The 12,993-nt window shown below is 44.0% G+C and overlaps 1 protein-coding gene across 1 annotated transcript in view; it reads right to left on the bottom strand.

Moving 5' to 3' along the window:
* Nucleotides 1-12,993, bottom strand: part of LOC137281279 (ubiquitin carboxyl-terminal hydrolase 9X-like) — a 67,518-nt gene that overhangs the window by 7,575 nt on the left and 46,950 nt on the right. Inside the window, exons 42-51 of the mRNA XM_067812443.1 lie at nt 12,625-12,689; nt 12,337-12,452; nt 11,667-11,839; nt 10,911-11,002; nt 9,707-9,848; nt 9,367-9,460; nt 8,851-9,005; nt 8,023-8,196; nt 1,624-1,785; nt 1,123-1,182 (exon numbers count right to left, since the gene is read on the bottom strand). Of these exons, the coding sequence (XP_067668544.1) occupies nt 1,123-1,182; nt 1,624-1,785; nt 8,023-8,196; nt 8,851-9,005; nt 9,367-9,460; nt 9,707-9,848; nt 10,911-11,002; nt 11,667-11,839; nt 12,337-12,452; nt 12,625-12,689 (1,233 nt within the window). The remainder of the gene's footprint in view (nt 1-1,122; nt 1,183-1,623; nt 1,786-8,022; nt 8,197-8,850; nt 9,006-9,366; nt 9,461-9,706; nt 9,849-10,910; nt 11,003-11,666; nt 11,840-12,336; nt 12,453-12,624; nt 12,690-12,993) is intronic.

Here is a 12,993-nt window from a genome sequence, read left to right as displayed (position 1 = left end):
GCAACACACTTTGGAACAACTATGACTTAGTGAACTGTTTTCTTTTTCCATTTTTCTGTGTAAGATTACACATGATTGTTACTTAATAGGCTGGGCAAGCCCTCAATACTATCTAAGATATTTAGCTGTGCTACCTATTAGGCTTACATAAATAACGCTCCTGACTGGAATAAGGAAAACATAGTCTAGAAGGAATGTTTAAGCCTATAATAATGTGGAGATGTTAGAAATGTTGTGACTAGTGCCAAAAGGACACATGCTTCAAATTTACCAAAGAGGGAAGTTGTTCTGTTACTTAACCCATATTCTGTGTAAAAGTGGACTTAATTCGTCCTGAAAAACAGTCTGAACAGTACTTCAGTCCTATCAGAGTGTATCAATTACATTTTGAAGGTAAGTACGAGTCATTGAGTGAGTTTAGTTTTATGTCGCACTCAGCCTTGACCTGACAATCCATCGATTGGCACCATTGGGAACCGATGACATGTGTCAGGTAAGTCAGTGAGCCTGACCACCCAATCCCGTTAGTCGCCTCTTATGACAAGCCTAGTCGCCTGTTACGGCAAGCATGGGTTGCTGAAGACCTATTCTACCCCGCATCTTCATGAGTAGGTAAGCCTGAAGTGATGCAAGTTTCAGACAGAGGTATGATATGCACTGAAACAATCAGGATAAACCAGGATTTGAACACACGGAGTGATATAACTGTGCAGGGTAACCTTGCAGGGGCAAGAATCAAAGAACACTATCAAAATTATCATGTCTTCCATAACAGCTGCATCCGAAAAGAGTGCACAAGGCAGTGCAGGTTGTTTCTTGAAATATTCCAGCCATTACAGTCAGCCAGCTACTAACTGCATCTGGATCAGGAGAACTCGTGGTTAGAGAATATGAGTGACAACCACTACCATTTCAGAACAGTGTCACTGTATCAAGGTCTGGTGGTGTTAAGTCCCCAAATCCATACATGGATCTATGATAGAACTTTATAAGTCAAAACACAAAGGATGACACCATAAAATGACTATTTTTTTTCAGGGCCAAGTGATACCTAAAACACTAGCAGAACTGTTCGTGGCGACATTGCCAAATGCACAAAGCTTCAGTACACGAATAACATACCTGCCAGAGAAGCTCACTGAGAACGGTGGAAGAAAAGTGAGGGTTCTCCCAGCAACAGAACTGAAATCATACTTGAACTGTCAGAAAACACATACATAAAACATCAGATGTACAAAAAATATTCACCTGAAGCTCTGTACTGAGCACTGTCAACTTTAATATAAAAAGACATTTGCCCCATGTAGGCAGTTTTCATAATCTATCAATTCATTATCACAAGTGCAACATAAATTCACTCAGTGGTATGTATAGAGTGAGTAAGTTTAGTTTCACATCACTTGCAGCAATATTCCAGTATTGTATTTATGAGGCATTCATAGAAGACTGCTTGCAAATTGTGTGAACCATCGGTACTAGGTTTCTGTGTGTGTCATGTCTGCACCAGTAACTTTGGAATCAGGGAGTCTAAAGTTGTTCTTAATGCACCATTCAGTATTGCTGGTTTGATTTTGTATGGTAACTCTTTACACTATCTATCTAAAGAAAACAATATAGTCCCACCTTCAGCAGCTTGGTGGTGTCTTCTGTGTTGTTACACTCCTCAATGAGTTTCTTCACGTAGCTAGTGCGGCCAAACAGGACCTCCTCCACTTGAGATTGGATCTCCATCAGTGGCTGAGGGCAGTGCTGGTCCCCATGAGGGTTGGGCAGCGGCGGCTGACCCTGCAAGAACACTTATCGTCAGAAATATTCATAGAAGGACAGCCAAGACCAAGATGAACATGGTGGTTCCTTGGTTCTCATACAGCAAAGTCTTGTTACCTCAAGTTCAAGTTATCTTGATGTGAAGGTAACTGAAGAATCATTACATACACATTAAGGCTTAATACTGAACACCTTAAGAACCATGGCACTCGCACCGTGCTGTTCATAAGAAATCACTTCATCAGAAATTGACAGTAAAATGAAAGCCAAGAAACGCTCCATTGATCATAAGTATTATTAAAAGTGCGAGAGTGCAGAATCCAAAATTCACTTTTACCGCCAACCGGAAGGTCCGAAGAGTCCAAAGTGGGGAGGAGCATCCAGCGTTGGGAGGGAGTCACCGCCCTATGGTAAGGTAAGTATTTAAATATCTAAAATATTTAGATTTTAATAAATTTTTAACTTACCTTACCATAGGTCTTATGCATATGGCTTCGACAGATGGATGGTGGTGTGGACTCCGGAGGACCATCCCTCAGCAAACAGTGCACATGCAACAGGAGAACTTGGGAAACCAATGCCAACGGTCTCAGGATAACACCTGGAGCAGGACAAAGAGTAACCCAATAGAACTCCAAAGAAAAACCGACGCACCCTGAGGGTGAGGTTAATCTTAAGACCAACGGTAAGTAACAGCGTTATTACCTAATGGGCGGACGGTCGGGTAAGTTGCTGAGCAACTACCAGTGGACCAAATGACTGTAACCCCTCCACATCTTCAACTGTCAGGTCCCTCAAGTAGTGGGAAGCGAAGACAGTTGATGATTTCCAGAAACAACCCTCCATGATCTGCGCTACCGTGCAATATCGATGGAGGGCCATTGTAGATGCCAAAGCCCTGATCTCGTGCGGGTTATTTGCTACCGGATGAGGCAGGAGCTTGTCGTCGTAGGCAGCCAGGATTGTCGATCTGAGCCAAAGGGCAATCGTGTTCCTGTTTACCTCTCCTTTGCAGGTCGACGCAAATGGGATGAATAGTCTTTTGCGGGACCGTCTCCTAGAGGCTGACCTTTTAATGTAACATCTCAGAGCTCTGACCAGACATAGCAGTTCCTCCTCCAAGTCATGATGACCAAGGATCGTAGACAAAGGAGGGATGGAAAATAACCTTTTGGGCTGCCCGGGAAGCGGGTTCTTAGCCACAAAGTCCCAGAGCAGACCCAAATGGACTCGTCCGTGCCTTGACTGTTCAAAGTGAATCTGTGTGACGTCAAGAGCATGGATCTCACTGACTCTAGCCGCTGTCGCCAATGCTAGTAGGAAAGCCGTCTTCTTGGATAGGTGTTCAAAAGAGGCTTCCTCTAACGGCTCATACGGCGGTCCTCTAAGATGTTGTAGAACGACATTAAGATCCCAGGCTGGAGGACGAAACTTGGCCTTCTGGTCTTCCAGCTTGAAAGCTTTGAGAAACGCAATCAGTTCCGGTACCTTGGAGATCTGTTTACCTGACTTGATCGCAAGGACAGAATTCAATGCTGACAGATAGGTGCCTAAGGTACTGCCTCTGAGATGTCTAAAGTTCCGTAGAAAGAGAACTTTGACACAAACTGAGGGGATGTTGCCATAGGATCTTGAGATCTTTGAGCGCAAAAATTCTCGAACGAGCGCCATTAGTCGTCATATAGGGATCGGGTAGAAACTATGCGCGCGAGCTATAACGCTCGCCACGTGCATGGAGTAGCCCTTAGCCTTTAACGCCCTCTGCAAATGACCCATGCGTGAAGATGGAATCGCAGTGGATCCGGATGCAGTTACCGACTGTGTGGATGCCGAAGTAGATGCAACCACTCTGGAAGTTTGTATGGTTCTCCGTTTGCGAGTCGTCGAAGGTTGGGGAACCATGGCCTGGCTGGCCACCAAGGTGCGACCAAAAGCAGTTGCAGGTTCTGTGTCTGCTTGACCTTAGCGACCACTTCTGAGAGAAAGGGCTGGTGGTGGAAACGTGTAAGCGTCCAGACCTTCCCACGACAGGGACATCGCGTCGATCGCTCACGCCTCCAGGTCCATAAAGTGACTGAGTGGAAACCCTGTGCTCCCGGGCGATTAACTTCGCCACTTGAGATGAGTACCCCTTGGCCCTCAAGACTTTCACAGATGGTCCAGGCGCAAAGATGAAACCGCGACGGAACCAGGTGCAGTGTCCGATTGTGAGGATGGAACAACAATTGGTCCCACTCTAGAAGCCGATTATTTGAAACGTCTCTCCACACAACATATTCTCCGTTGGTGATAGACGTAGGGGGTGAGATAAGGCGTCTGCCATGAAGATGCAGGCTCCTGGTATGTGAGATACTTTATTTTGGAGGATCAGACTCGACCACATCGAAGGGTAGAAACGACAAGTGTAGTAGAGGTCGAGGCCTCCTTGACCCTTGTTTACCTAGAAAGCTACTACTGAGTTGACCGTATGGATCATCAGTAGCTTGTCTCTCGGTGCTGTCAACCAATGACAGACATGCATCACCGCTTTCATCTTTAACTGGGTGATGTGAAGAGATTGAGCTCCACTCTTCCAGAATCCTGCTGCAACCTTCTTGACTAGATAGGCACTCAATCCTTGGAGAGAAGTGTCTACCTAAAGATGGTTGTTGAATGACGGCTCTAATAAGTAACTTCCTACGCAAACATTGACCAGCGAGCCTACCACAGGTGTGGTGTCAAGACGTCCAATGTCGTAAACCTGTCATGAAATCATGATCAAGAAAACGCTGTCATAGACGTAATAGTAGACGTCTACGTCTGATCATATCCTAAGGTGACATGAGCAAATCGAGTAGACATTATCACTGACATAGTGATAACGGACAGAGTAGAGCTTGCTTTTAACATAGCCTTGAACTTCGACCCCCGAACCTGGGACGGCGATGTGATGAATCAAGTCCCGCGGAGTTAGTTAGTCATCCAAGCTGACTTAACAGCCTGATAATGAAGTCCACCCCTCTCAAGATAATCTTGTATGCCGTAAAGATGCGTCATTCTTCGACTTCAGAATAACCACGCTGTTCATTATGAATGTGTTGACATTTCAAGGAAGTCTATTTATAGCTGGCTGTCTGTCCAATCAGAAACTGCCATACATCGCTGCACGCCTCCTGATAGGCAGCGTTGAGACTACTGTTAGAGGATCTCTATGCCGACTAGAGAAATCCAATGCCGCTGTAGACTGCTAGTCTAGAGTGTAACGACATCTTTCCATAGTAAATGACTAAGTCACTGCAGACAACTTCCTTACACTAGAATAATAACAACACATTCTGCGCAGGGTGTTGTCCCTCGATGACCAATCAGAACGTAGATGTAACGTCCCTGGGATCCTTTGCAGGGCGTTGTCTCTCGGGGACCAATCAAAATGTAGACGTGACGTCACCGGTGTAGCAGGTAACTGATCACCATGAAATCTTGTAAACGGTGATACCCTGCTAGCCTGTAGGCTTAACAGTAACCATGCTGTATGGCGAGCACGTGTCTAAAGGAGTAAAGCGCGCGAAAACCCTTCCGCCGCTTGAAACTGACGCAGACAAATTGCTTTCCAAGTACATGTGTTGGAATTTTCCCCGAAGATAAATGCTGCCCTCTCTTGTAATAAGAGGTGTAGTTAGGCGTGGCACTTTGTAGTTGTCTCGAAAAATCTTCGTGACAAAATGCGTAAAGCACGTGAAAGAAAACTTTCTCCGCTTGAAGTATATGTAGACAAATTGTAAAGTAAGGATCTTCGAGGATGCAGCCAGTCCCTCCAAAGGACACCCAGTCTCACGCCTACCAGCAGAGGAATATCTGGTACGGTGATCAATCCTCGAGGCGTTGTCTTCAGACAAGTCCATCGCCGCCGCCGAGGTAGCTGACACCAGAGCAGACAACGGCTTAAGCATCCGCTTGAGTTCAGTCTCAATGGTCACCCGCTTAGAATCCTGCACTCTGTAAGAGAGCTGCGAGGAGCCCAATAACCGCTACATAGATTCAACCAAGACCGCCACGCTGTCCGCGAAAACCAGGCTGTGTATCTTGTAATCTGACTTCTTGGATTTACGCACTTAGAAATTCGGATTAGATGACAATTTTTCAAAGACCACATCTAATACAGCCACGGCGTCCGCCACCATAGGATCAGGCGGGATGAGTAGCTCCGGCGATAAATGAAGTGCTGCAGGGTTGTTGGAATTAGCCGAAGGTGAAGGGCAGTACGGTAACCTGTCAGCAATCCACTCGAAGACGACTGATAAGGGTAGTTAAGTGTCATCACCATCGCCGTCGCCTCCTGCCTCCTCGTTGAAGTCCGGGCCAAAAACCTGTTCTTCCAGGTCCTCATAGGAAACGGAATTCGAATCACGCCGCGATGTAGGAGACCAAGTCGATGCATGAGCAGCAGATTCCTTGGACGAGATCCAAGGTGGTTCCGGCGACCGCAAACGCCGAGTTCTAGAGGAGCGTCGAGGTGATATGGACTGGGAGCACAAGCAACGTCTTCACCTGGTAAGCTCATTCAAAGGGCGTAGCGGGGACCGAGAGCGCCGACAAAGACTACTGTGGAGGGTACAGGATCACCGACTCCCAGGGAACCTGGAGCGCGATCTGCGCCGAGAGCGCTCTGCCTCCAAGCGCCGAGCGCGCCCTTCATCCAACTGTCGTTGTAAAACCTCTTCCCTGGACAACGTATGCAACACCCTGGGTATACGGTAAGGCGCAGGCGCTGGCGCTGGCATAGGGTCCGGCGTCGGCATAGGCGCTGGCGTAGGTATAGGCACTAGCGCAAGCACAGCCTCTGGCGCTGGCGTAGACAGACGCTGGCGTAGGCATAGGCATAGGCACTGGCGCAAGCACAGCCTCTGGCGCTGGCGTAGACATAGGCGCTGGCGTAGGCATAGGCACTGGCGCAAGCACAGGCGCTGGCGCTGGCGTAGACATAGGCGCTGGCGTAGACATAGGCATAGGCACAAGCACAGGCGCTGGCATAGGCGCTGGCGTAAGCAAAGGCGCTGGTGTTGGCATAGGCGCTGGTGTCGAGATGTCGAGACGCTGGCATCGCAGCAGCACCGGGCGTCAGGAGAGAGCGCAGGAACCTCTGGACTTCCGGATGAGACAAGGCATCTGGATGAAAACAGATCCACGATGGAATCCGAGCGAGGTGGTTCCGGGGACAAACGTACAGGCGTCACAGACGAACGCCCCATCCCAGGCGTCGGCACAGGCGTTGAAGGCGGTTGTAAGTCAGGGTCGTCCGGCAGAGATCCCAACGACGACGCTGGAGACGACAACCTTCTCTACCGCTGTGAAAAAAACTTCCTCTTAGCCGCAATAAGTCTCGAAATCCGCCACCAATAACGCCTCGCAGTACTGGCAGTGTCCGTCAAAAGAGCAGGCTAGAGACGCACAATCCGGGCACCAAGGGTGGGGATATTCGCGATTCCTGCCCCAAGCAGATAGTGCAAAACTGGGGAGATATACACAGTTAAGTGCAACAAACAAACATAACAATGTGTTGAAACCAACGCTAGGAGGTAGAAAAAACACCCCTATACCAGAAATGCAGCACCAACGCACCCCCACTGTAAAGTAGGCACGCCCGTAAGCTCGTGACAGCGAAGGCCAAACAACCAAAATGGCTGTCTGCGTACATCGCAACGTGGCACGAAAAACATATAAATGCTGTGAAACATGGGCAAAAATACTAATCGACATGTAAAATCACATGGAGGAAGAAAAAACCAGCAAGATATAATACCCCCACGGACGCCATGCCGCACTCACACACGACGCGGGCGAACCCACCCCGAAGTGAGAGAAAAAAACAACACGAGGTAGCAAAGTAAGTGCAGTTAAATGATTACTTACCTAAACACGCACACCTAAGGGATACAAACCATACCTACCCGTGAGAAAACAAATTTATTAAACCACAAAGTAGGTAAACTAAGCGAACCAAACACGTCCGAACAGACGAACGCTAGAGGTAAAAGTGAATTTTGGATTCTGCGCTCTCGCGCGAGTGGGGAGATCACGTCACTTCCGTGACTACATTCGTAGATTACATGAGGTAGCCATCCAGGGAATGGCGAATCAACGACTGTCTGATCTCTTCTAGCGAAGCTTGAGGTAATATGCATAAGACCTATGGTAAGGTAAGTTAAAAATTATGTTTTTAACAGACTTGTTTACTAATACGATTTATGGTTTTCACACAGTGATGCGTGTACCTACATTGACTGAGCACTGACACCTTGCTGACACATCACAGCACCGCACTAGATGAGACACTACCGAGTAGAGCTTGCTGAGTTCAGCATACTGATACTTGATTGGAGGTCCAGCACCTTCATCCAGTGCCACCATTATAAACTGAGCAGGCACATTCAACCGAAGCAACTGTTGTTTCTGGAAAAATAGAGCACACTTGGGGTCATATTCAGTTTTCATTTGAGAATTACCTTCCTGAATATACAAAATGGTGCTTAAGTACTCCAACTACAGATCCTTTCTTTCTGTTCAGTCTACACTAACAAATAAATGTACTTTCTTGTCATTACATCATGTCATGCTGCGGATGCTGTCATGTGCAAATGACATATCACCAAGTGGAAGCTTTGTCAGCAAGGTAATTTCATTCTTGGGATATGTTCCCCTTATCCTTTGCCCTTGACAACCACAAGATAGTTATACATGAGCAATAAAATTGGTAACGAACTCCTTTTTGTAGACATGAAGATTGTTTGTTTGCTTGTTGCTTAACACTACAATATTTCAGCTTATGATGGTGGTTTGTAAATAATCAAAGCTGGACCAGACCTACCAGTGACTGACTTCATGAGTTTTGATTTGATATGATGACATCAACATGACATTTGATATGATGACATTTGATATGATGACATCAACCAAGCCAACGAGCTTGACCACCGGATGTCCTTAGTCACATCTTACAAGAAGCATGGGTTGCTGAAGGTAAGTTTCAATCCAGATCTCTCATAGGGAGACAAGCATAGTTGCCAAAGACCAATTCTAACCTGTACCTAGAAGTCACTGACTTACCTCCTGTATGCCAAGGTTGAGGTACATGAGGAAGAGGTGGAAGTATTGCTGCAGATGTCTGCCATGTTCTGACACCTCCTTCCTCATGAGAGCTAGCACAGCGACTAGCAGGTGATCACTCAGTGTGGCATTGGGGTCTGCAGCCTGTCCAGCAGCTGAAACACAAATATCTGTCAGTCCTATGCTGGAAATATGTTTACCAACACTTACACATCTTCAAACACTAATAAGACAGGCACTGGTCTAACGTTATTTGTGAACCAACTTTTCTCTTAAAACTGTCATTTTACTAAAAGGACTTATTTCTTGAATTCAGGGGCATTTTAAGACTGAAGTCACGCAATAATGTATAACAAGCTTGAGATCTGTTTTAAATGAAATGCAAATCAACTTGTGAAGGCATAACAATTTCACAATTTTGTTCTCTGATCTAGGAATGTTTACTGACTTAGGGCACAATGTACAGCCATGTACATCCACATACATTTTGGAAACCAAACTCCAAGCTACACTCACCATACAGCCCCTGTACCAATGGAGGAGGACATGGTCCATCTTGCAAGGAGAAGTGTGCCAGTATCACAATAATCTTGGCGAATGCACTCCGCACCTAACCAAACAAGCATTAACTATGAACTAACACAATGTGTGATAAAATATATAAAGCACTTGCTCACAACAACCTTACATTTCATTACAACCAAGGATTTTCACTTGTGATAAAACCAATATTCCCATGGGACAAGGTGAATATTACAATTGTCTCCAAGACCTACCTACTACTATTATCTCTCTTCCCCGCCCCTATACACACATACTGTGCTACTGTAAAAGTAAATTCGTACTAAATGCTCACCTCAGAACTTGGACACTCTAGTAAATACTCTGCAAATCTAGAGGGGTGAGCAAACAGCACATTGTGTGCAAACCAGCTGCGAACACTCTTGCTGTATCTCAGGTGTATATGCAGTGCATCGTACCATTCACTAGCAGAACACCTGCAAATAGAACATGTTTAAATAATACAGAAAAAGTGTGGAAATGATGCAATACCATTTGCGATTTCTAAGTAAAACAATTTAAACAAAAGTCACCGAATGAATTAAAGATGGTGAAAACATCACTTGAAGAGCTGAAAGAAGACAAGCAAATGACCAACAGGCTACCCCACTTCTACTCACATCAGTATGATTCTATGAGAGTGTAGGATGTGTTCATGCCACACTTAGTATCATAGTATCTTATTTACAATCAACACAATTCAGTCCAACACAAATAAAAATTTTTAAGTACAGCTGACATTTCCTTGTGGGCAACTTAGAAATCATCTTCAATATCTCCAAGGTATACGTTCTGATGAGTCTCCACTATACCCTGAATGCATCTACGGCTAAGCCCGAAATGTATTACCTCCCTTGGCTGACTTTTGATCCAATCAGGTGTATACGCTGGGAAGTTGAGCCAGCCAATCACAACACACTTTCGCTTTTTAAATCATCTAACCGATTAAACTTGGCAACACGAACCATGCACAAATTCTCTGAAAGAAGCAGGAGGAGTTCTTGCATATAATTTTTTTAAATCTTCGGACCTATCAATGTGTCTGTATGACTTCTCCTAAATCTGAGTCGCACTGCAAACATACCTTCACAGTTGCAACAGCTATCTTTAATGACAGTGGCAAGTTCAGTTGTAACGGCGGCTTAGCTGATTGGCTGATTCTGAGGATGCTAGCCAGCAAAGGGAGGTAATAAAATTTAACCGTAGATGCATCCAGGGTATAGTGGAGACTTATTGGGAAAGTATACCCTGGAGACATCGAGGATGCTTAGAAATGTGCTCATGTAGGAGATCTGTACAAGTGTCAGGGGCATTCAAGCCATGGGGCATCTGTAATTAATCAAGTCTACAATATACCCATTAAGATACAGTTAGAATTGATCTTAAAAAACCCATGCTTGTCAAAAGAGGTCTCACTCACTCACTCTAGAATAGGTGCTGGACACGTGACGTTTTTTCCTTGACCCCCGAGATAAGAGAGCATGAACATACTGACTCACCTGAGTGTTTTCTTTGTATGAAAGCCCACATTGAAGAGGAATTTAGACGCTAACTCAACACTGATCATTGCAATCTGTTCTGCTTCCTGTGTCTGAAATAAGCACACAAATCTATTTACTGTGGGATATGAATATGATTGGGCAGATGAAGATTCCAATAATTTTCAACAATTTTTATATCAGTATGTTGGAAGTCAGCAACTGTTCCAAAATTGACAGAGGTTGTTTCAAAGGAAATACATTGTCATCAAAATCAGAATTTCTGAACAGTCTGAGCAGTTTTTCCAGTTTATTTGTTTAAAAGTATTATTTATCACTGTCTTGTCTTTAACCATGCACTCCAAGCATAAGGTACTCATTCTAATTGTGTGTTGTGAGATGAGGGAGATTCCCAAAATAAATGGTTGCTGTTTTGGTTCAAGCCCTCTTTAAACGTGGCCTGATGTTGCCTAAGGATTCGTTTACATATCTATAGACTTCTAAATAGATACAGTTTAAGATATATATCCATATGAACACAATCAAACGTCAAATTGTACTTTTATGATAGTTGGAAGGGCACAAATCAGACAGAAATGTTCATATTTTGTTTTACCATCCTCTTTTCAAAAGGATGATTAAAATATCCTGTAAAATGCATTAAGTTTCACTATTTTTTTTCTCACCTACTAATCAATTTATTTTAAATCAAAATTCATAAACCCAAATAGCTTTAAAACAGTGTGGACATATAATAATTCATGGAAATTAACTTACCATTTTCTCCTGTATGGCATGATTGAGTGTGATATGGTTGCAGGTGAGAAGTTTCTTCATGAACTGGAAGTACTCCATGGAGAACTGGTTCTTTTCATGCATGAACAAGATGTTCTGTTTCCGAACAAGTCTGTCGATGGCTGAAGGCATCTTCACATGTGCCACTGTACTGGCTGTAAAGAGATACAAGCCATCTAACTGTTCAGATCAAACAATAATATACATATACCCCTCACTAAGTCTAACACAGAATTTATGCACAAGTTTCAATCCTGAATGTGAGGGCCTTGTTAACTATATAAAGAAGACAGTTTCCCAAATATTGATGATAATGAATATGTAATTTTTTAAAAATAAAATTGATTTTCTATACGTTGACAGACTCAAGCTTATTTGCTTATCTCCTCCCTATTTGTGAAGATAGTGGAACACTAGAAATCTCTTGTAGTTCCCTTCTTTTGAAGCAGACGCACAATCACACTCACTCACAGGAAGCCTCCCCGTTTCCCGCCACATCGGTCACATGACCAGCCCTTCCAGGCTTTTTCAAGATTGTACGGACCCTGTTTAACATATGGTTTCCCTGATTTGGAGGCTGACTATTAACTGACAGAAGAAATACTTTAGAAACAGTTCACTATTTGGTATTATGGCCTTATAATAAGCTTACATAATGAAAGTTTCAAGAATTCTTTTGACAGTATTTCTTCCTTTTCCTCTTCATCAATCCTCTCGTAGAACAGAATGTATGCATTCCACCATCTCTTTTGGCGCCTGACTGCAGATCTGAAGTAAGAATTAGGAATAATATTGAATGACGCAAGTGGGAATGAAACTGTCTAATTCTCCTGAAAGCTATTACATTTCATTACACTTAGTACATCCATATAAGGATTTAATTCAATGATCAAAATGATGGTGTAATATCTTACATGCATGTTAAAATAATTCACAGTACCTTTTTAGCATGTGGTCATACACTTCTCCCAAATATTCTCCACCAAAACACTGGTTCTTCATTTCCTGCAACATGAAAATATTCAAAATAAAACCTGTTTATTTGTCCTTTGATGCCTCACTCAGCAACATTTCAGAATGAATGCAAATTGAGACTGGACAAGATAATCTTGTGACTGACATCATCAGCATCTATCCTTGAGAGTGGGACAGAATGACATGCATTCAAGAATGTCACCAAGCCTGAACATAGTCACTTTTATGACAAGCAGAGATTGCTAGAGATTTACATTCTTTCCCCAAACACTGATTGGTTACTACTATCTGTGAACACTATTATCAGTAACACATTACAGTTATTTAGTTCATA

This window comes from Haliotis asinina, chromosome 4, assembly GCF_037392515.1.
Source record: "Haliotis asinina isolate JCU_RB_2024 chromosome 4, JCU_Hal_asi_v2, whole genome shotgun sequence".
NCBI classification, from domain to species: Eukaryota; Metazoa; Mollusca; class Gastropoda; order Lepetellida; family Haliotidae; genus Haliotis; species Haliotis asinina.
The sequence above is the reverse complement of the archived record's forward strand: the minus strand, read 5'-3'. Positions and strand labels throughout refer to the sequence as shown.